This window comes from Anticarsia gemmatalis, chromosome 6, assembly GCF_050436995.1.
Source record: "Anticarsia gemmatalis isolate Benzon Research Colony breed Stoneville strain chromosome 6, ilAntGemm2 primary, whole genome shotgun sequence".
NCBI lineage: Eukaryota > Metazoa > Arthropoda > Insecta > Lepidoptera > Erebidae > Anticarsia > Anticarsia gemmatalis.
Genome location: NC_134750.1, coordinates 7,554,964 through 7,580,236, shown reverse-complemented (window position 1 = coordinate 7,580,236; position 25,273 = coordinate 7,554,964). Strand labels below are relative to the sequence as shown.

General features: G+C 35.4%; 1 protein-coding gene across 2 annotated transcripts; it reads left to right on the top strand.

Moving 5' to 3' along the window:
• The first annotated feature begins 20,231 nt into the window (after positions 1–20,231).
• LOC142973889 (uncharacterized) lies at positions 20,232–22,645 on the top strand. Of its 2 annotated transcripts, XM_076115915.1 has the most exons (3): positions 20,232–20,409; positions 20,513–20,711; positions 21,841–22,645. In XM_076115915.1, the coding sequence occupies exons 2-3, from the start codon at positions 20,612–20,614 to the stop codon at positions 22,068–22,070; spliced, it is 330 nt and encodes a 109-aa protein (XP_075972030.1). In that variant the 5' UTR covers positions 20,232–20,409; positions 20,513–20,611; the 3' UTR covers positions 22,071–22,645. The 2 variants fall into 2 exon arrangements, with proteins under 2 accessions (XP_075972030.1, XP_075972031.1); XM_076115916.1 differs by having other exon boundaries at positions 20,232–20,711.
• Positions 22,646–25,273: the final 2,628 nt, after the last annotated feature.

Here is a 25,273-nt window from a genome sequence, read left to right as displayed (position 1 = left end):
AATTGTTTTTGATTTGCAGAAACTAAACGCCGCACTGTTACATTATTTTCTAATTTTATACGAAGATAGGTTAGACGGTACTTTGCATTGATAACATCACTTATATTTTTAGTTTTTCTGTGACTCGAGTACCTAAGTCTAATTACAAGTATACCTTTCCACCTACACTTTGACAGTACTCCCAACATTGTTCTTGTTTATAATAGAATTCTCTATAAAATCCACAAGCCAGTCACAGAGCTCATAATATTGTGGAAATTTTCTTCAGCGCGCTGAAAACATTTGTGAAAAAAATAATCCCGGTGTACTGGTGTGAAACTAGAAGCGGGTGTAAATTAAAATAACATTTTTAACTACTCGCGCGCTCGTCACTGAAAAATTAATGCCGAGATTTTAATGAAACTTTTGCTGTTCATGTTTAGAGCTGGTGTACTCGGGAAACTGTATAATAATAATTATTTTTAAAGTACATATTATAATTGTTAATTTAAACAAGCTTCGGGCCCGGTTCCAGTACCTACCTCTTAACATCTAACGGAGGGGTAGATGAGTCATTACAAGGCAAAATTTGTGTTTGCGTTAGTTCCCGTATTCTATTACTTATATATTAAACACGCAAAAGTAATAATAATAAATAAGTAGTTCTATTTCTCTTTTAAAAAGACAACTCCCGCATTAAAAAATGTTCTTGTGTCGCGGAAACTTTTCTATCTAATCAGCCCGTTTGCACCCACTGTTGAGTATAGGCCTATCCCTCAGCACTTTATACGGTCTTGCGCTTGTCTCATCCATTTCGGCCCTAAACAATGTCCTCCGACCATCTAGTTGGAGGCCTTCCTTGAGACTTTTACAAACATACAAACAGAAAACATAAACAAAGATTGAATAACATGTAACCACAGCAAGTAATATAAAAAAAAAAATAGTCGGAATCTTGACAGTTGCAGTTTTCATCAGGCAGTCGTTTTTTCACACATTTGCTGTCACAATGTTTAGCAGATTGGTGACCTGGCATTATTTCTGGGACTTGTTCATAAACTGTTAGCTTAGCCATTAGTCTATTCATTCGAAATTAAAGGTATGTACCTAAATAATACATTATATCAGTATTTTTCCTGTTCTTAATATGTAGTGTCTTTGTGGAAAATGAAAAGAGAAAAGCGAAGTTATTCGACAGAATGAAAGCGGCGAACTTCAAAGATCATTTGCAAGTAATTCATTAAAACTTTTCTGTTTCAAGAAATGTAAGAATAGACGTCTAGACATTCTATAATTATAAAGGTAGTACCTGCTATATTAATATTTATACAAGACTGTTATTATACCCTATTGTCGCAGTATTTTTCATTTTTATTATATTTTATTAAATGATCACCATCATGAACCTGGTCAAATAGTTCATCAAGCCATGACATGGCTTATCGACTATTATCTAATTTTTGATAACAACTGAAACCGACTTTACGTGCCCTCTAAAGCTCGAGCCGCTAAGTCTGTTTAGCACTATACGGTCACCCTTCTACAGAATGACCACGCTAAGCGTTGCTTGGCCCATATATCGTGTACCGATCGGTGAGCGAAACTGGCTATAAGAATCTACATCATCATCATGTCAGTTATAAAGGAACAATCTAACAAGTTAGTTGACTGAAATTGATTTACGTTATACATAAAGATTAGTTGTTAATAACTCAGAACATATCTGGTACGTGTAGTGAAATCTAGTGCTCAATCTTGAAGTCGTTTGTCTGGGATAATTTGAACTGTTATTAATTTTGCTCAGTTTGAGTTATAGTGTAATTTGAAGTTTGCGTATTGTAGGCTGAGTATTAGTTTATAATTGTTCTGAGTCAGAAGAAATACTTATTAAAGTCTTGACATTGTTAGAACGTTACTTCTTCTTTACAGTTCTTACGAAGTAGCAGACATCAAATATTTTATTGTTTAACTATAAAAGATTTAGGATTAATACTGTTCATGGTTTCATCTTATATAGTGGCTAAATCATTGCGATTGCTCTTCGCAGTTTTCGCCGCTATAGTCAACAACTTAGTTGAGAATCTTGTATGCGAGATTCGCGGCAGGGAAACACGTATAAAATTCGGAATTAACACCGTTATTTTATTTTAGAGATACACAAAACTGTTAATTATAATATAATCTATATAAATCGTGTATATATATAAACAATAACAAGTATTATTGACTAAAACTTATAGTCAAATGTACTTTTGACTGGTTAAGAGTTTTGACTGCAACATATTATTATGTACCTATAGTATAATCATTTATTACACCTCAAAAAGCTTTTACACATATTATGCGTGCATAAACGTTTCAAATGCAATAAAATAACGGTAAACAGTACATTTATTAATACACATTACTAATATTTGCACTAGCGGAAATGTTCCTACTCAAAATAATTGTCACATACGCCGATGCGTCGGGTGCCATAGTTACTTGAAGGTAACATTGGTATTAGTATGCAAGACAGGCGCTTTATGATCATGTTGCCATGTGTCACACTTTAAGTATTGAATCGCCGATGAATTACAACTAGTTGGAGACGAGTTCTTGGATTAATATTAAGGAATATTTAATGGTAAGTATGGAGCCGTAAGTACGTAATGCCTAAATTTAGTATTGGTGATTTATAATTGACGATACAGACTTCACATACAATTTGGGTTGCCACATCCAGGCTGATAATTTCCTGGATATTTCGATTCTGGTCCGAGACTATGCTTAGTAGGAGTGACCAAAAAAATGAAAAAGGTACTTTGTAAAAACTAGTATTTCTTCATTCTAGGACAGGAAAGTAAAATTACTGGACACGGATCAATACGCAAATTCCCGGACAATCCCGGCCATTTGGCAACTCTACTTACAATTGATTGGTGCACGTAAGTCGCTAAAACGATAGTCTGTTTTACTTAATATGTCCATTTACATGGAAACTGATTAGATTGTGTTATTTTGGCACATTTTTTTAAATGTTAGGGTTCATTTTTATTATCTAGTTTAATACGGTATTCTGCTACCAGTCAAATAACTACTCTTTATTAAACGTCAATAACACATTTTTGTACAGAAAATATGACCTAGTGGCGTCACTTTGTCGTATTTCCGTCGACATAAAATGTTTGCTTAATAAAATGTTTCAGTCCATTATAAATTTAATTTCAACATTCAAAACGATAAAATTGTCAAGATACTTTACAATTTTATTCGTTTTAAATGTTGTTTCAGCATTTTGGATGAATCTACTATTGCAAGTAATTTTCAGTTGATCCAGTAAAATACCGTATTTAATGTAATAGGTATCTTCCTATCTTAAACCTAAAATTATCTGACGCGATTTAAAATGTTAATAAATACTTCACCTACACCTAAGTTTCTCAGTTTGCTCATCAAGACCACAGGGAAAAGTCGGAAAATTTTCAGTGGTGTCAAATTAGTTTCCGCACTTGTCGTTAAAGTAAGATGGGCGATCTAAATATTCCGACTAATTTTACGTCACTTTCAAAGGGATGAACTAATTTGACAACTCTAAAAAGCTTTTGTTCCTTTGCTAGAAACTTTGTGCCTTGGTTTCATTCTGTTTTTTTGGAGTTGCAGAATTAATGTTCTGTCCACAGATGGGTAAAGTATTACGAATGTCTGTAATTTTACAATTTTGTGCTATTACTTTAACTATGTGGAACTCACACATAGTTGCGTTCACCGGTCGGTAAACAATCTAGTGGGTTTAGCTATCTCTGCGCAGATATTCTATAGACGGGTAGCCTAGAAGCACTTGAGTTGAGCGTCTCCATGCTTCGAAGTCAAATCAAAAGAAAAGGCGGTATTGTCAATTAAGATAATAGTCGCTAAGCTATGTCGAAAAATTTCGGGCAGTATTAACGGATTTGATAGTAGGTTGACCATTAAACTTACAATGAATAAATTAAAACTATGTTGTAACACAACATGTTCAGTTTTATTAATGTTCCGGACATAACACCAAATGCTCTCGTAAAATGTGGGGTGAAATCGGCTAAATTGATTTATAGCGGCACTTCATACTAGAACTACGTGCTCTTAGTATGATCTGTTCGAGAGTTGAGTTTCAAAAGCAGGAAGCAGACGGTCCAGCTCCGGAAGTGGGTAAAGGGCGGGATAACTTCCGTTTCCGTTCTGCGTACATAACCTGTCACATATATTATTATATCATAAGGTATAGTCTGCAAAGATGCTTGTTAATAATGCACATGGGATCTCCTTGGACCGTTCAGGGAGGATGACGCGTAAGATATTTTTAACTTGTTGCTGTAGAAGGTCTGGGAAGCTTTGTTGCAGACGACGTGTTAGCGAGACTTAGGGCACATACTCAATCGATCTTCGTGAGCCAGCCACCGTTAATGGTACTCACATAGTTTTGTATCATCACCATCAATCTACCGTTTTATTCTACTGCAGGATGTGAGCTTTTAATAGTAGGTGGTTAAATACGCCACTAGTTTCAATCTTCAGTAGCGCGATTCTCTTTAATCGCAGCCATCGCAAAAATTGTCACTACGACAATCGATCGATTTCTCGATATCTAGCCGGTGGTCGATACTCGATAGTAGTAGAGAATCAGGCACCAGTTCTTGAGTTCCCATCATATTTTTTCCACATCGTCACTCTATCTACGTTCCTAATATCAACTTATCTATGTTCCTAACATCACCGTCTCATTGTCGGTTATGAAATACATTGTTTTTGTTTTAAGTAAAAGTCGATAAATTCACTGGCAGTCTTAACACTCAATATGTCCTAAACTCTAGCTCAAGAGCCGAGTTGAATGTGTAACAGAAGTGTCGCCATTTCGCCAACATTCTTCTAAAAGAATGCTCTTTTACTAAAAGTCTAGTTGGCAAACGCAGTTTGTTGTCGACCGGCAATGCTGTCCAACTTTAACATAAAACAGAGTTTACACAACGGTGCCAACTTTATTCTAGTAGTTACGATCAACAGACGACAACTCACGTGATCACGTTGTTACAGTCCACTACACTACTACCCTTTCTGTTAAAAATATGAATAGTGTTAATCATATGTTACTAGTTCAGTAGCGCGATTTTCTTCAGTCAGTTCTAACGAGTATCGAGAATTTGACATTTTAAATGTATTGCAAAAATAGTTTCTGCGACGCCCACTAGAGGCACTGATTCGATTTTCATACAAAATTAATGGAAAGCTAGCCGTTTGTCGATGGTCGATAGTGGTAGAGCGCTAGTGTTTCACAAAATTGACTCATAACTGTGACAAACCCACTACGCCGTTAGGCACAGTATCCAGGCGTAAGCATATTGTTGAGGTTATTTTCAGAACAAAATCAAGAAGACTGATTTTATTCTATTTCTATTCTTGTTTGTTTATTAAAAGTAGAATGGAGAGTAGCAACTACCCACGATTATTTCCGCATGATAGGATTTCTCGGGATCTTTAGACAGGACTTCAGACATATTTAGCACGGTAAACGCTCTTGTGCTTAAAATAACTTTTCCTAAAAATAAAATTTTCTATCTATTGCTTTTTTTCAAAAATTATAATGCCTTGAAAATTATTTCTAGATTGTACTGTACATTAACAAGAAAAACGTAGCCATATAAATAGATGTGCCATAAATAAATGATTATGAATTTACGTAAATGTTCATCTATTACATAGCATTGCAGTTTCAATGCTTAACCTCGATCAGTCAATATCTGCCGGCACTTTGTCACGAGCTCCTCATTAAAATATGTTCGGAATTTCACAACCATTTCAATAGTTCACCATTACTATAGCTTGAGTCTATATCAACTATGACACTAATTGCTTCACCAGTAAAATGTAGAGCAGCAACATCCATTTTAAAACAAGTAAACCAGGAATTTCACCCTCAAAGTAAGATACAAATGCATAAGTCAAAATAATTAAACTTTACGTTAATTTTGTAAACTCCCGTGCACCGTTTTATATTTATACGCACTTACAAAGTAGCGCAAATTGCTTATGTTTTAAAACGCTGGCGCTGTAGTTAACGTTGGGTATTATCAGTAATTAAATTAGACTTGCAAAACGCTGAACATGCCTAGTTTATAGCTCCCACTGCCTTTACGCACTGAACGAATTTTATTTTATTTTCAAAACACTTCTGGCAAAATGCTTCGAATTTTATAAAGTTCTTTAATGTAGCATTGAATAAAATTGTTAACATTTTAAAGATGAGATAATTTTTATTTTTAGAGAGGTCTTTGTACCGCGTCTCGTCAAACCGTGGAAGGTTAATAAGATTTTAATAATGTATGCGAAGGTGTCAACTTTGTTACGTGCGGCCATTGGACCTGGGTCACCTAGCAAAATCCTAAAATTCAAACGCTAGAATAGGTATAAAACACATCGTTATACTGTTGTTGGAAAATAATGGAATTTGTATACCATTATCGTATGACGCCACGTTTGCATTTCATTCAGACGTGTGATGATTTTGAAGGTAGACTAACAATTTGAAATATAAACTGTAAATGTTTTAGAATGATTTGAAATTAGCCATTTCAGCATTTTAACTTTTGAGTTTTGTAACCTATTTTTGGACCCATTTTCGTTTATTTTAAAGATTTCTCGATTTTGACATGTATGTCGTCTTGCTGTCCCTCTATGTTAAGTTTACGACATCAATTGCGGGCGTCGTAAAGTACAGCGGTCGGTCGATGGACACAATTTAAACTGTAAAAATAAACAGTCATAAAACAAACAGGTCCGGTATCTTTTGTTTGACCGACCGAACTGAGACACGAGGCAACATTTTCACAAACATAAAACTAGAGTAACAAGAAAATTTATGCTTTTGTTACCTATTTAAACCAGTAGCCCTAACAGGGACACAATGTGTTGATTCTTTATGACTAAGCAAATAGTCACAATTATATCTAGAAAGATCCAATTAACAGTAATCGTTTATGGCGGTGGTGATGGTATGTGGTAGGAGTACATGGAATATATTTCGCTAACCTATCTCAAGACAACAACTCGTTTGGCCATGGGCCAAAAGTGTGTGGCCACCGCACTATAGCTTAATACTTAGCATACCTAACAAAGTTACGCTGGTAGCCTTATAGAACATTGAACTGAAAATGTTTGAAAGATTTAGAGCGGTTGATAGTAATCTATAGACAGGTCATATACCGTCTGTTAAGAAACATTTAGGTGAGGGCTAGTGGTTCAGTCAATTTGGGCGCTCTGTAGTGGCTCGGTGCCAAACTTTGCGGTTACTTCCCTTGGGTTTGCGAGGCCTCCAGTGTATTAACAGTTGCTATCGACTGACCGCTTAACTATTTTAACAACTAGAAGATACTTACAGAAACTTTCGGGGAATTTGTAATAAGTCGAAATAATTTAGGACCAACAACTTACAAGTATCCCTCTTTACATAATACGCTGGGATTCGAATTTTCTAGCATGCTCCACGAAATTGGCCGTTAATTTGTATTCAGTAAACATATTACAAATAAGTTGATTATGTCTATAAGATTTACTCGCGGAAATTCAATTTCCCCGTTATTATCCCCTTGGGATGAATAAGCACTTCAGCGTTTGTAATAAATATGTATAATGTATCAAGTAATAAAATTGCTTTGCGATAAACATAATGTAAATACTAATAGCTATTCAAACATGGGATAGGCGATTTATAGTTTTTTTTTTACAGAAAATCTATGATGCCAGTTTGATAGTTTGTTTCATCTTTGTATAGCGCTTAATCCACGCTCAATGACATACATTACATAGAGATTTTCACCTCCAACCTCAGCTGGGTTCGTTGATCCCTGAAAGTAAAATAAAAAAAAAAAATAAAAAATAAAAATCATTTATTACCAGTCCAGTATTACAAATACCCGGAAAAAGGGCGTCGGACGACACACATGCAAATAGATTAACGATATCTATGTGCGGTGTGGGGCCCAGCTGTCGAGAATTAAAACACCGCAAGGGATTTCACCTTCTGACCCGCAACTTTCAAATCTTACAGGTTCTACCGATAACAGTAAAGTATCATGGAGTTTCTATCTGATATAAACTTACATGGTGTTTGATTATTATCGAAAATGAGAGATTATTATGACACGGAGATTAACACGGTTAAGTTATTTGTCTTGGTGTGCTTGCCGCTCCGGTCCTATGCAGTAGTCGTGGTCGCAAGCCTAGTAATTACAAGTACGCATAACCACAATAATCTCGGTGCGATATTAGATTATGTTTTGGGTTAAGTCCTAATCACGCATCAGTGAATAGAAGGGTAGAGGAGAGTGGTCATAAGTAGTGTATCTAATAATGACTTAATCTTAGCTCTGCTTCGTTATAAAAAATGTATAATGAAGTTAAATAAGTTATTATAATTCCACAGTTATTCCAGTATCTACGTACTTATGTATTAACGTAACCTGACGTGAATCCATTTTATTTGATTAACTTTTATCATATCGAGATTACTAAGTAACGGCTTGATTCATATTCCATTTAAATAAAAGTTAACTAAAAATTATACGTAACATTTTGCACGTTCGAATGACACGGTGACGTGACACCAAATCGATGATATCGGATTTGAGTTGAGTGTTCGGATATAATTGAAATGCTATCGCATCGTAGTTTTTATATGAATTTTATTTCATAAAATTACAAAATTTATCTAGCGGATCTATTGACCTGGGTAATATAAATGGGAAATATTTGAAAAAGAGTAGAATTTGAGTGTGTTTGATACGTTTTCAATGAACCACTTTTCTTAACTTGTTCATGCATTATTAATACATTGTGTGTGGAAGTGCATCGGTCCTGTTAGCTATGTTAATTGTAACAATCTTTGGTAGGACAACAGACGGTGCCCCTGGGCATTCGGATATACGAAATCGGTATAATATGGAACAAGTAGTAAAAGACAGCGAGGTTTTATAATAGTTTAGTACGACGATTTTTGTTTGTTTTAAAATTATATAGTATACTTATTATTTAACCTACTATAGTAAAATTTACTGCATGAAAGTAATTAAGAAAGAAGTCTCTTGGTTTAATCGTGCGAAGTGTTTATTATTCTTTGTTCCTATTAAACAAGTATATTGCTTATTTTTTCTAACACTGCGGTCCAAGCGGTAGTTTATCTATTCAATAGCGTTTCTTTATATTGTGAGTTTAAACGCTATTGAATAGATAAACTATCGCTAAATGTACATCAGAAAACAAGGGGTAAGACTGCGTTGAAATAAGTGTACGATACACGTAAATGTTTATATCGACGACAAAAGAGTATCAAGTTTACGCATAAATAAATCAAGTTTTCAGTACGTAACGCTTATAACACTTGGCCACGAGGCAAACAGGACAGAGAATCACGAGATATCTGTTCAGTTTCGTCCCACATTTTCCCTCGGGATTTATAGAGAAGAAAATTGCACGTGGATATATAACGGGTTATAACAAACGTTTCAGATTGATAATAGGCTTTTGCTCTATTGAAAAATGGTTTTTATTTCCATGTTATCATCCGGAATTCAGCCGTATTTCGCGTAATTGGGTGTTTCCACTAGAAATACATTGTTAAATAAGTTAATCCCTTTTTAGTTTTGATATTGTATGGGTATCTTAAATTGCTTGATAACTTTTTATGTAAATGTAAAGCACAATATCATGAAGAAAGGGTAGGAAAACTGTGATATACGAATATACAATTCTCGTTATTTTAAAGTGATGAAAGACCATTGTAAATAACAAAGATAAGTATAAGCTCTCATTCACGAGGACGTAAAACCGTGCTAAATTTCAGTTCAGAACAAAAAGATGTCCACCTGTTCTACCTATCTACGTGTAGATCGACGAGGTCACTCAAAAGTCCGAGGTTAATGGAGGTGCTGATGTAATCTGCGACAAACAAAAGCAAGAAGGTCGCTAGTGGCAACCCTTTGTGTTCACAAAAGTACGTACAGCCGAGATTAAATATCCAAGATGTTTTTTTCAAGATTTTCCCGTGTGTAAACTTCAGGTTTTTAAATGATCCCGTGAACAATGTGAACAAACAAGCATGAAATATGACCTATTTAACTTTTGTTTGCGCCGAATCTCCATGTACCCAATTTTGGGTGCCCCAAAATATTATTGTGCTATAAACAGTTTCCCATTACTAACGTTTGTTTAGTTTAACATGAAAGTGTTTTGTGGAGAACATACTTGTTACTGACTTTACGCGTTATTAGTTAGAAAAGGCACTCGTAGACGATTTTAGTCATTGATTGGTGAACGCTTAGTGAGTTTAACCTTTATCCTGAAAGGTCAGTCTCAGGTTGAGCGCCTGCTTAGTAGTCTTTTGTTGAATTTGACACGAGCATCTGAGCTTTTTTATGTGTACTTTCAATACCATGAGCTGATCGTAAGCAATGTCATGACCATCTAGAAATAAGAATGCCATCAAAAACATTCTGTAAAAACCTCAAGTCTCGCCGTAAAAAGTTGTGAGATCTATATAATACCAAGTCGATTAATCTATTTAGTCTCTACTTAAAGGACCTTCTGTCTTAAGTTATTACGTATGTTATTATCATGCCAATTAGAAAAAAATACCTCTAAAACAAATAGACCGACCTGGCCATCGCGTGATTTGATTATTAGTATGTATCACACTACACAGCACGACTAGAAGTTAATGCTCCTGAAATGTTAATAATGGCGAATTTGTGTTTTCTTGCGATGACCAAGTCGATCTATTTGTTTTAAAGGTATTTTTTTTTAAATTGGCATGATAATAACATACGTAATAACTTAAGACAGAAGGTCCTTTAAGTAGAGACTAAATAGATTAATCGACTTGGTATTATATAGATCTCACAACTTTTTACGGCGAGACTTGAGGTTTTTACAGAATGTTTTTGATGGCATCTCACTTCTTTTTGTAGAGCGAACATAAGTCCAATTTGTATGGAAAGACTTTTTTTTTCATAATTCAACATATTTTCTTATGGGAATGTTGTTCAGTTTCATGGGCTAAACACCCTTACCCACCCTTTACCCCCTCCCGTTATGCCTCATATAGTAGGTACCTATTTACACCTATTTATTTTATTTTCTACAGTAATAATAATTCATTAACTGTAAATGTAACCTTGTAATCTTATACATTTATATGGGATTACAAAGTTATTGTTGCAGTTGGTGTATTTAGAAAACTGGACCGAAATTAGAAAATATTAAATTTTTCCCATGATTAAGACACTAAACCCTATTTGTATTCTAAATTTTAAGCTTCTAAGTCTGCTAGAAGTACCTTAGACTTTTGATGATCGGTGAGTCAGTGAGTCAGTGAGTCAGTGAATCAGTGAGTGACAAAATTCAAAATTTTAACAAGTTGTCATTCTTAAACTACTGGTTCAAATTGACTGAAATTTTAAATATACCGTGTTTATACAATGACTGATTAGTTGCTGAAAATCCAGGCTTCTTGTTTTATCCACAACGAAATTATAGGGGTGTCAAAAATAGCCCGAATTGCTTCGAGAAAAGGATGTTACGGCCGTGCTGCTTTTTTTTTGCTCGACTTGCGGGGGCACTTCCGTGCCCCCAGATCAATGTATTTTTTTTCTACTCGCATTCTTTACAAACTAATTAAAGATTTTAAGTAAAATAACTAAACTAACAGTTTGGTGAGCTTCACGGAATGGGTATAAATAAATGAGTTTATCGTTGTTAATCTGCGTAGTTGCAGCCAATGTTTCACGAGGTAGAATGAACGTTTTCATTAGCAAAGTTGCAGTAGTAAATTAATTCAACACTACAAGGTAATTGTGATGCACCGTATTTCCTAAAGCGTGCTGGAGGAAGGAACTTGTCGCCGGAAGTAGTTGGGGCCGGGCGGAAGCGATGCGCCGCGGCTAAGATGGCGACGACTCTCTTACTCCATTTGTTATTTACTTGCGTATGTTTGCTTTATGTTTAGTAATAAGCTCTGCAAAGTTACGATCCAGTAAGTCACGGGAAATATTTCATCGCTTTATGGCTTGTTTTGTTGTTGCTCACGTTTCTGTTATGTCTGCGATACACAATCTGCATACGTATTCAAGATTTTTCTTACTTTCGTATAATGTAGGAGGTTCTTTGAAGTAAACATTTAATAAATAATTATTAGCCATGGTTGTCACAAACAGAGATGGTAGTCTCTAAGCCTTGCTGTTAACGATGATTTCAAAGCGTACAAAATTGTGATAGGATTTTTAAAAATTCCCTCAACCATATCAGGCTTTTAACTATGTCCGATGTAGGCCAGCAGGCTTGTGTCCCATTAAAAATTGAAATAAAACTGTCCGACCGTAGCGGCGGTATATTTCTCCCGCCTGCACCTACTGACAACGCACCCTACAATTTTATGGATACGTGATTCGTATGCTTAACACAAATCTACAATATTTATAACTATTACACTCAGCCTACACCAAGACCTCAGAGACAAAAAGTAAGTATAGACGAAAAAAGTTTTCAAAATAAATGTGTAGGACTGATTTACGTTGAAAACAATATCTGTTTTTGCCAAACCAGTAACGAATGAAAATAAATTCTTAATCTTGGTAAAAGGGACTGGAAGTTTTCGCACATTAAATTAGGAAATGTCAAAAAAATCTTCAAGTACTGTTATAAATCAAATAATGGATTTGGGCCATTAATTAGTGGTGAATGTGGTATATATCAGTATTAGGTTAACGGGGAACATAGTACATACCATAGTGTGGTACTCCACATAAGTCAGTGCGCATTAGTGGGGAATACAGGGAATGGCGCGGTACGAGCCGGACACTGAGAATCTCCGAATTTCAGCATTCCATTGCACAGCGGCAACAAGAGATATCTGGCCACGTGTTGCGTACCTGCTTATATGCAAATACATAGCCTCCCGCACGTACCGTGGAAATGTGCGACTTGAATTGTTGTGCGAATGAACACCTATTACGTAGCATTGCTTGAAAATAACTAGATACAGGTTCGATATGTCCTGGAAAGTATTCTCTTTTACTCTCATTACTCAACTGTATAATTTCTTTAGATCGTGCAAATATATGGTAAAGTGTAAGTACAAACCTATATTGTTTTGACAAGAGTTTATGTTTGACCTTTGAGTTATCTAATCCAAATACAACATTCTTCTGTTATTTTAGTTTATTATTCAACCTTCACGTTTTTTGTTCTGTATAATACAATACCTTCACAGACATGCGTAGAATGATCATGTTTATTGCAAAACGTCTTTACAAAAAGGTTTTTTGAGCAAAACAAAACATAATATAATAATCCTAGAAAAACTATTCGTAAAGCTTCTTGTTTTGTGGCAACTAAATATTAAATTACAATGTTTTATTGCCTAGTGCGTTAGTAAAAAGTAACAGTATCATGTATCTCGTCGAGCCGTTTTTCCTTGGAGGATAACAGAGGAAAATGTGCGAAAGCCACAATGTTAGATTAACCAAAATACCTACATATTATATAACGTAGTTCTTGTAGAGCTAGGTAGTGAAATTATGGCCCATAAACTTATGTAATGGTTCCCTGTACTCAATTTCCTTTTACAATTTGTGAAGTTATTAGCTAAACACTTATAAATATACGTTAAAACTTCTAGACTTTGCCGTAAAGAAATGGATTATGCAGGAAAAGTAATATTAACACAATTTTTGTATTACATGAACTCGAGGAGTACTAACCGAGAGGATACTTTACACAATTCTTTGGCAATAACGAAGGTAAACAATAAATGAAACGTCCCTTTTACGAGAGACAAAGGGTCTTTCATTCAGGCAGTTAAAATTAAGTGAAAAATTATTATAGCCGTGCAAATAGCCTGTCGTGTAAACTCATCAGATTGCGGATATTAGACTCATGAAAAATGTAGGTAACTAAGCCATGCTACATTTTTATGTACTTCTATCGTACTTCAATCGGTTCAATTGGTTTTCTTTCATAGTGTTCTTAGGAATAAAATTGTGTTTTTTTTTATCTAGCCTTTTTCCGTGTCCCACTGCTGAGCAAAGGCCCATCCCCTAGATTTCCACGTAAAAATGTGTTACTCGAGAGTAATTTATATAACTTCAAGGAAATGTTCGTTAGCTCCAAAAATACTTCTTAATCCGCTCAATTATTCCACGATCAATTTGAAACCAATTAGCTTGGCGTTGACAAGCGTTATACGTAATGGTATAATGATGTTATACAAACGTGTATATTTTACATGCGTATTATGCGCAAATATTTTATTTTACGTTTGTTTTCTTCTATTTATGAATAGATTTGAGTAGTACCTTATGTGTATTATTCAATTTGCGTTTCATAAAGAGCGTTATAATTGAACGCTTTTGATGAAGTAGAACAAATCAAGTAACAAATCAAAATTCTATATATTGAAAATTATTTCCACTTTAGTATTTTGATTTGTTATATTTGTTAGAGAACCTTCATAATTCCTCGTGCTTTGTCGTGTAGTGAAGAATATTATGGTCTTTTAAGGTTAGAACGCACATAGGATCAAATTTTTTAACCTATAATTGTCCCACTGCTGCAGGGGTTTCCTCCCGAACGAGGAACAGGTTAGGCCTAGAGTCCACTACGCTACTACGCGAGTTAAGGTTTCATCAGGATATTTTCTTTCACCGTAACATTAATTAGAAATCAAAATAACTTCTTATTTTTTATTTATATTAAAACAGCCAGATAAAGTCCCAGTCTTGGCTGTATTACAGTGACAGAGACAACTGCACTTTCCACTTGACATGCGCTTACTCAGCTGTATCGTACTATCTTTGTTTATGACATATTATTGTAATAACAAGATAAGAAAACATATTTTATCGGTTTTGTTGAAGATTACAAGGGCTTATTGATCACGAGTAGGATCGTAGCTTATCCATAGTTCGTAAGGACTTGAAGCGTTTGCGGACAGGTGGACGGAAATGAGGATTCTGTCATTCCGCATAAAACCTAATAAATTCAAATGTATAAATGGTAACTACTTTTACTACTAGCCATTGAGGAATATAGGAATAAGGTTAATTATGTAACATTTCAATTCATGATAATTCCAAATTATTCATGGTTTTTATTATAGTCTGTCGTCAATCGACAAGCTGTCAAGAGACATAATATCCATTATATTATGTCTCTTGGCATCCATTATATATTATTATGTCTCTTTACAGCTTGACGATTGACGACAGACTATAATAAATACCATGAATAATTTGGAATTTTCATGAATTGAAATGTCATATAATTAACCGTATTTAGTGATGTTCTGAAGATTCTCGAATGCAATACCGTTCCGATTATAGTACTATCATTAATCGATTTACGTACCTGTAATACTTAATACATAAAAAAAATACATTTTAATTTAATATGGTCTTGAATTTGGTACTTAGGTTAATAGAATAAATTAAACTATCCTAATTTATTTATTTGTATGCCATAAAATTAGAAGAAAATAGTGCTGTTATATGAAGTCTTTATATTTGAATACCATAATATATTAACTACACCTTAATAACATTATAGAAGAGTATCTGTTTAGCAGATTTAATACTCGTGAAATTGATTTCGTCCGATTATTTTTAATTGAGGGTACAATCGTAGTAATCATTATGTATTTCCCATCACTAAGTGGGCGGTGCCCGTCCATGAAGTACAAATATTATTTGTATGACATTTTTACGTATGTAAGTAATACAAAACTTTATGAGCGTGAGCTGTCAAAAGACATAATATAATGGACAGAGTATATTATGTATTAATAAAATACGAGCATTACGTGTTTGATATATTTATTGACAGAGAATGCCAAATCGTTATATGATTAATATATGGCATCTACCATAGAGTAGAAGGAGTTTAGGTGGAGTTTAGGTTCACCACATTTCTCCCCTCCTAACCTCTTAGCTGTTCTGCTGAATATAAGATGCAGCCAACACCTGGTTGAGGTGTCGGCGCCAGACATCGCCGTTGTCGGTGCGGATCTCATAATGAAGTCGGCCTAGACGTCTTGTGATAGTACCAAACTGCCAATGGTGCTTAGCACTCGTGTAGTCACGGGCCTGTACTCGTTCGCCGACTTCCAACTGTCTGACCTTGATCTCTTGATGTTTTGATGTAGTTTTTTTATGGGTGTTTCTAAACATGCAGTGTAATGCTGTTCGAACTTCTCTTCCAAACATTAACTGATAAGGTGTCTGACCATTCAAGTTTGGTGTCCGTCTGAGGCGAGTTTTTACCATGACAAGTTTCTCTTGAAGATTACCCCTTTCTCCCTCTAAGCTTCGTAAGATTCTCTTGACTGTTTGTACGTATCGTTCAGCTTGTCCATTGGTTGCAGGGTGGTATGGAGCAGAGGTTTTGTGCGAAATCATACAGTCTTTTAGAAATTTTTCGAACTCTCCCGATACGAATTGTCGGCCATTGTCTGAGACAAGGAGTAGAGGTGTTCCATAGGTGCAAAATAGTTCTTTCAATTTTTGGATGCACCAAGAGCTTGTCGTTGATTTAGTAGGTATAATCTCTGTCCATTTCGAAAATGCGTCTACAACTATTAAAAGATAGTATCCGTAAACAGGTCCGGCAAAATCAATATGAAGCCTTTGCCAGGGGCCCTTTGGGGGTTCCCAGTGGTGTAGTGGTGCTTTCTCTGGTTCATTTTGTTGTAATCTACATGTTCTACAGGACTTAACTTTTGTTTCGATATCATTGTCAATTCCTTTCCAGTATACAAAACTGCGGGCCAGTAGCTTCATTTTCACAATGCCCGGGTGACCGAGGTGTAGTTCGTCCAGCACTCGTTCGCGTAATGTTTTTGGGATTAAGACTCGCGTTCCTCTTAGTATACATCCATCTTGTAAAGTAAATTCATTATCATTGTAACCGAGCGTTTTAAGTGATCGGCCAGTTTGTAATGCGAGTACTAATGGTGTATAATCGGAATCAATACTTGTCTCTTTCGCTATGATATTTGGGTTGACATCAATGGTATGTATTTGTTGAAGTTGAAAGCTGTAATTCTGGTCCATTTTGTTTGCCTTTGTGTTTTCTACTGGGAACCTGGATAGGTAATCTGCATTTGAGTTGTTAGGCGAAGTTCTGTATTCAATGTTGTAGTCAAATCCAGATAAGAAATGAGCGTAGTGGAATAATCGCATTGTACTCATTGCTGGTAACGTTTGATGTGGGTGGAAAATTATTGTCAGTGGTTTATGGTCTGTCACTAGGATAAATTTTCTACCGTAACAATAATAAAAGAACTTCTTCAATCCCCAGTATATGGCAGTAGCTTCTTTGTCAATTTGGCTGTACTTCTTCTCGCTATCCGATAGTGTTCTGGAAGCGAATGCTATCGGTCTTTCTGATCCATCTGGGAGTCTATGTGATAGTACTGCTCCGATTCCCAGTGGAGATGCGTCTGTTGCAAGAACCAAGGGCCTCTTGGGATCAAAATGTATAAGTACTCTTTCGCTTAGAATTTCTTTTTTAATGTGTATAAAGCTCTGTTCGCATTCTGTAGACCATCGAAAACTAGATTCTTTCTTGAGTAAGTTGTTCAGTGGATTCGTGATCGATGATAGGTTGGGTATAAATTTGTTGTAAAAATTTGCCATTCCAAGAAATGTCCTCAATTCTGCGGTGTTGACTGGGCGTTCTGTTTTAATTATTGCGTTAATCTTTTCTCTGTTTTTGTGTAGACCTTCTTTGTCGATAGTGTGTCCCAAATAGTCGATGCTTGTTTTGAAAAAGTGGCACTTATTTTTGTTTACTCGTAGGTTACTTTCTTTTAGTTTGTCTAACACGAGCTTAAGTCTCTGTAGTAATTGTTCTTTGTTGATGCCTTGAATGATGATGTCATCAAAGAAACATTTTACACCTTCGAGATCTTGAAGGAGTTTATCCATAAATTTCTGCCAAAGGCTCGGCGCGACCTTAACGCCGAACATTAGGCGGTTCACCTTAAAAGTGCCTCGATGCGTACTTAGTGTTTGTAGCATTGCGCTTTCTTCATCCATTGTCATGTTGAGATATGCCTGGGTGATGTCGAGTGTACAGAATAGTTTACCTCCGTTCATCTCTGCAAATATATCTTCTATCATAGGTATTGGATATTGTTCATCTTGTATGACTTTATTTAGTGTAACTTTATAATCAGCGCACAATCGGATACTCCCATTCGGTTTGACAACTGGTACCACTGGAGTACCCCAATCAGAGTGGTCGACTTTCGTGATGACACCCTGTTTGCATAGTCGCTCGATCTCTTCATCCACTTTGGTTTTTAAAGCGTACGGTATTCTACGTGGTTTGATAAAAATTGGTCTTGTGTTTTCTTGTAGATTTAGGTGTCCTCTGTAATTGGGTATTTCGCCTAAGTCGGATCGAAATACTGATGTCTTGTAAAGTTCCAAAAGCTGGTCTAATTCTAGATTTTCTGATTGCTGTAAAGTTTTTATATCTGCTAAATTTAGAGTTTCGAGTTCTTTCATCCAACTCCGGCCAAAAACGGGGTCAACGTTGTTGTTGATGAGGTATAATTTACCGTGGAATTCTTTTCCTTGGCATCTGCATTGAACGTATGCAACACCTGCAGGTTCGATTACTTCGCCGGTATATGTTTTGAGTTTTATATTAGTTTTAAAGATTCTTTTGCCGATTTTCAATTTTCTGTAGTCTCGTAATGACATAGAAGTAAGTGTGGCTCCAGTGTCAAATTCCATTTTCATCTTAGCATGTTCAATGTGTACCGTTATCATGTATTTTTCGGATGTTTCACCAGATATAACATTAATATCATTCCATTCATCATCATCGCTTATCGCTGAGTCGTTTAATTGATTTATATCCGGTGTAGTCTTACTGGGCTTCGCATCTGAGCGCCGTTGTAGACACACACTAGCTAAGTGTCCGACCTTCTTGCATTTATAGCATGTTATGTTTATAGCGCTACATTTCTTGGTTTCGTGATTTAAACCACAGCGGAAACATTTCCCTTTTAAATCTCTTGGTGTGATTCCTCTAAAAGGAGATTTTTTTGAATTATTGTAGGAATCAGTGGAAATTTTATTGATATTGTCACTACTTGGTTGTTCATTCGGAAGCATTGATGTATTTTCTGCTTTACTCATTTCAATAGATGTTGCAATCTGTGTCAGGTGTTTAAATGTACATACTGTTCGGTCTTGTAAAATTTTTGTACGTGCGTCGCTATCTTTCAATCCTCTTATGAGTTGAAGAGATAAAAAGCTTTCTGAAATGTTTTTCTGGCAGTGTTGACATTTAAATTCGCAGTTGGTAGTGAGCTTTTTTAAATCTGCGGCGTATTGCGCTACTGTTTCATCCGATTTTTGAGTTCTCGATATAAATTTATGTTGTAGAACCCATTTGCTAGGTTTTGGGTCTAAGTAGTCGTCAAGTGTTTCAGTAATTTCGTTAAATGTCTTATTCAATGGTTCGTCTGGTGCTATTAAATCACATAATTTTTCATGGAGTTCTGGTGATAATGTAGACAGAAGAATATTTGTCTTCATGTGGGGCTCAGTAATTTCATTAAGTCTAAAGTACACTTCCAGACGTTTTTTAAAGTTATTGAACGTTTCTGATTCATGTAAAGGATTAAATTGTATTTTTGGTATAATCTTATGGTATTGGTATATTCTATGTTGGTCTTCCTGTCGCTGACCTTGAATAATGGTTTTTTTTGTTAACAGTTTTGATACTAAAATAGTGTGAAGTTCTTCGAATTCGTAGCCGTAATTTTGTTCGTGTAAATACGCTGTTTCATCGTTATCATCTATGGTTTTGTTTTCTATCTTCTCTTGTAACTCTCGCAGTGCTGTTATGGTGTCCTTCAAGGCTGCGGAGCGAGCGGTGATGTCCTCGTCAGACATCGTCGCCCTCTGCTCGATGTAGGTATCGAGTCTGGTGAGCATCCCACGTAGGGTGCTCCGTTTTTTACGTAGCTTTTCCATTTAGGTTCAGTTTTTCCTCGTCGCCAATATTATGTATTAATAAAATACGAGCATTACGTGTTTGATATATTTATTGACAGAGAATGCCAAATCGTTATATGATTAATATATGGCATCTACCATAGAGTAGAAGGAGTTTAGGTGGAGTTTAGGTTCACCACAGAGTATATATAGAATAGCTCACAACCTTATTACCATGTGATTTGCCATGTTTTGTTGTATAATAATTGACCTTTTTGTGTTCGAGTGCTGAATACTCAAAAATATCGAAACGTTTTGTGAAAAATACAAAACATCTGTTACGTGTTTAATTGGAAACAATTAGATAAATAAATGTGTTAGATAAATATACAATTATGTTGCCCTACTAACCAAGGTTTCTGAATTTCATTAAATTGAAAAAACAGTTGTTATTCAATTTTCATTCTCGCCACACATACCTACCGATCATTGTTTTATCACCATATACTTGCTTACAGAATAAATAAAATTTATTTTAATCGCACTCACGGTTAAACGGACAGATACCGGTGTTGCCGCTTTTTACCGCTTCAATAAACTATTGGATTCACGTGAAAATGGGTGACAAAAATTTATTTGCGACCATTTTTATATTTGCCTTTGTTTTGCACGGGATTAAAGGCGAGGACTGTGAAACTTATGACGGTAACGGATTATGTAAGTATGCAAAATACAACGTTGAAACATAACATTTTTCTTTAAAACATTTCGAGAACTAGCATACATTTTTCATATTTAAATATTTTATTACAACCATTTCATCCGTTACTAATTGAATGTCATGGTACTAACAAATAACATTTATTTAGATTAATGTATGTAGGAAATAATAGGAATGTGCAAGGCTCTCCAGCATTCTAGCATTCCACTCGTATAGTTCACTCCACAGCTTCGCTAGCCGGGTATCGTAAAAAGCGAATGAGGAGCTGTAATGAATGAAGCGGTACCAGGGCCATTGTTCAACAGTGGTTTAATAATGGCTGTACTGTTCGTTCAAATAATACTTCTTTTATAACTTCACGCCTGCTATCAAGGGAGGATTCTAACAGAACTGTGTAAATTCAGACTGCACATTACAAAAGCTATGTTTCTAATCCCGAGCATATACGTACTGCATTTTTTTTCTGGGTTAAGTAAGTTATAAGTAATGGACTCTGAGCTCTTCGGGATGTTTCTGAAAATTACATAAAGTGCAAGACAGACAAAAGTGACGTAAGCCGATAAAGATACTACGCGAGCAAGTTATTTTATACTAGCTGACCCGCGCAACTTCGCTTGCGTCACATAAGAGAGAATGGGTCATAATTTACCCCGTTTTTTTAACAATTTTAACTGGTACTCTGCTCCTATTGGTCGTAGCGTGATGATATATAGCCTATAGCCTTCCTCGATAAATGGGCTATCTAACATCGAATTTTTCAAATCGGACCAGTAGTTCCTGAGATTAGCGCGTTCAAAAAAACAAACAAACAAACTCTTCAGCTTTATAATATTAGTATAGATTGAAATGGTGCTGACGAACTTCTTCATATCTGACCTTATCCCACGCTACCTTCTTAGAAACTGTTTGCGCCAACAAATTCACAACCGTCTTATGCCCAGTTTCTGAGTATATTTAGCGGTAGTTTATCTATTCAATAGCTTTTTATTTATATGAATTTAAACGCTATTGGATAGATAAACTACTGCTAAATGTACCTCAGAAACCGGGGGTTAGATGCTTGTGAGGGTAATTAAATATAACTCCATAATATTTTCTGATAAAGATTGCTTTATTTTTCTGCAGGTATCAAGGCATGTCCTAAGGGTATGGTGCTGTACAGCTCCGACTGCGTGACGCCAACGATGTCACGACGTACTTGTCGCGAGCCAGAGCCTCGTTCTCTCGGCCCTTTATGCGACTACACCAGATGCGAATGTCCACAAGGAAAGGTCTATGATGAGGCTGCTGACAAGTGTGTCTGCCTGCGAAATTGTTCAGATCAATCTTATGTGAAACCGAGTGATGTGTTTTAGAGAAGAACAGCTGTATATTTTTATCTTTTTAAACATTCTTTTTGTATATTTCTTTAATGCGGTCACTCATAATCGAATCCAGGGAAAGGGGCAGGTGCCCTCCTAAAATCTGAATTTCATTTTAAAATTCTTATTTCTCTTACTAAAATCTTAATTCTTTCTTATTAAATAAGAGTCATCAAAATCGGCTCATCCACATATGAGGTAACTAACAGGTAATACAGTTGAGCTGATAAAATCGTCCTTTTTTGTAGTCGGTTAAGAATTATAACAAGGAAAGTAAAGTGTGTAACTGTTTGTTTTCCCTAAATAAATAAATAACAAGTGAAAGAATGTAACAATAATAAAATAGTATATTCTTTTGTCTTGATATCTAAGTCGTACGATGTAAAACTACCTGCATCAGTAGATACTGCAGCCAGCTTGCTATTAAACTACCGTAAAATAGTTACAGCGTGGTTGTAAAGATTTGCAATAAAATACGAACATTGCTTAGAGAATTACTTTTAGAAAATATACAATAATACATGAGTCTATGAAATATTATGTTGTAAAATATAATAATAAATTGTGGTTCTAATTGTTTCATTTGGTTTTAAAATTACTATTGATTTACCTATTGTATTTAATGTTTATGTACAGTGGAAAAAGCTTCACGTCCTTTTCCAATCTCGGAGTCCTATGATCAGTCTATGACCCCAACTTTCACACTCAGGGTAGTCAATCACGGAAAATTGATTGCCAAAAAAATGGAGGAGAGTTGAGAGAATTGTTTTTGCTGCAATACAGAATTCAAGCCCACAACCTTCGTGATGGCTGCACTCTTTCCCCCCGCGCCACGAAGATGTATGAATATGATGTACTAGCTGACCCGCGCAACTTCGCTTGCGTCACATAAGAGAGAATGGGTCGTAATTTTCCCCGTTTTTGTTACATTTTTCGTTGATACTCCGCTCCTAAGGGCCGTAGCGTGCTGTTATATAACCTATAGCCTTCCTAGATAAATGGGCTATCTAAGACTGAAAGAACTTTTCAATTTGGACCAGCATTTCCTGAGATTAGCCCGATTAAATAAACAAACAAAGAAACCCTTCAGCTTTATAATATTAGTATAGACTTTATTTATCCACTATTATTATTGATGTCAATTCTGATCGTGACCAACCTTAACTTAATTACAGTGAAATGTATTTGCTTATCCGATAAAGGTAAAATGCGAACATAACATTATACTAATATATACCAGGCAAGATACATATGTGTGGATCCATGTTTATTAATGCAACAACTGAATATTCATGCGATGATATTGCTATCTGGTCCGAATCGTGTTTTTATTAAATAGAATTTTATTTAAACTAAATGGGAAGGGAATGCGCAAAAACAAATTATTTCTGACGGGACAACGGGTTTGTGCTTACCGAACGATATTATAATAACTTTGAACAGAGCATAAATAAAGCAACGTCCCCAAAGGTTTCTTTCATATGTAGGTTACTTTACAATGTATGATATTCTAGATATTCACACACAATATGAAACGAATAGTTATGATAGACAAACTTGTATAACAAATCAACAAACAACTTTCTATCCGAGCCGATTGTTGCGAAAATATCTACACAAAAAAGCCAGACATTATATCTAAGGATATATTAAAATAACTATGTATTAGGACTATTTATAGAATAAATGGTTTGGGACTTACAAGTGCGAAAGTAAGTTTGACACCTGTTTGTTATCGTTTCGCCGGCTTTGCCGAATTTGGATGAGGTAGACTGACGCACGCGAATCCTTGGCAGCAACAACATGGTTATTTTCTTTTAATGTTAGTATTTCTATACTATAAAATAACCTCTGCTCTTTGTTTGATTTTGTGAATAAAGACACACATCGCGGAATAAAATATCCGTTTTAATCGTCCAAAGGATCTGGAGAATAGCAGATTTTTCCAGATCAACATACATTTGAATAGTCCATCAACCTGATAATGAAAAGTTTCTACTTTCTACCAGACTTACAAGATATATAAATATTAGGGGACATCGTTATTGATTACGTTTAGGAATAGAACTCACGACATTTAAACGTATACAGCACCTACGTAAACGACAACTTCGGAAACACGTGCTCTGATTAATTATTGAAGTACAATATTACAAGTAAGTTAAAGTAAGTATATTTTACCAATAAGCCTAAAGGATAACATGAGCTTATTACGAGAAGTTTGACGGTACATACATACCCACATAATAGGTAAAATATGAGGCTTATGTTTCTCGTGGAGTGAGTAAACATACTTAATCGTGTGTCAACCGTAGTCACTGTGCTTGGCATTCAATATATCCCCTTGGTGATTGTTGTATGTACGAGTATACACCAAGTATGTAGGAACATTACAGCTACAGGGCATGTGGCTTGAGGTGCTGATATACGCGGAATTTTCACTCGATAATGAACATCTGAAACAGGGTTTTGATGGGGGAGTTGTTTCGACAAATATCTGCCAAATATTAATGACATGGCAAAGCTTTCATGCCCTCAAGACATAGATGCCGTTGTACTTTTGAAGGTGCTCATCATAGCAGCAGCTGCAGCGGAGTATCTCCTTCACTAGTTAGTTATAAATTCCTTCACTAGTTGGTTTTTATGTAGCGTATTTACTCACTATATAATTATCCTGCAAATTGCTGCCTTATTAACGTTAAATTAAAACTAAATTTCAGCTGATTTTATTACGAGGAAATTCTTTTACTCTTGGAATCAGATGTCGTGTTAAGTATTATAAGATGAGCACATTCCTAAGCGTCTTATCTCACGTTTTAAGATTAGGTATAATAGTAGATTTCATCTTCGCACAGCACATAATTATATCAAAGTGATAAACCCTACACACTGCGTGTCACACACGCGACTTATGTTGCACACATGACACGTGCTTTGCACATAATCATCACGTTTCGATTATACACATGTCAGGGGGTCCATTATTGGAATATTTGTATTTTTTCTATATTATTATAATGATATACTACATAGTAATGATTAGCCATTTTGTTACCTATTTTTTTTAATGCAGAAAAGTGTCAAATTAAAACAGAAACTATGACGTACGACAAGACAATGTTTCCACATCATTGTCGAATTGTGAAATTCCCGTCGTCTTTTTGTTAATTAAATCGTCTAAATATATGTTTTTTATA

Excerpts from the sequence above, each read along its gene's own strand:
- LOC142973889 (XM_076115915.1), top strand. The coding sequence starts at position 20,612 with ATGGGTGACAAAAATTTATTTGCGACCATTTTTATATTTGCCTTTGTT. Across the intron at positions 20,712-21,840 it reads TTATGACGGTAACGGATTAT|GTATCAAGGCATGTCCTAAG; the intron begins GTAAGTATGCAA and ends ATTTTTCTGCAG.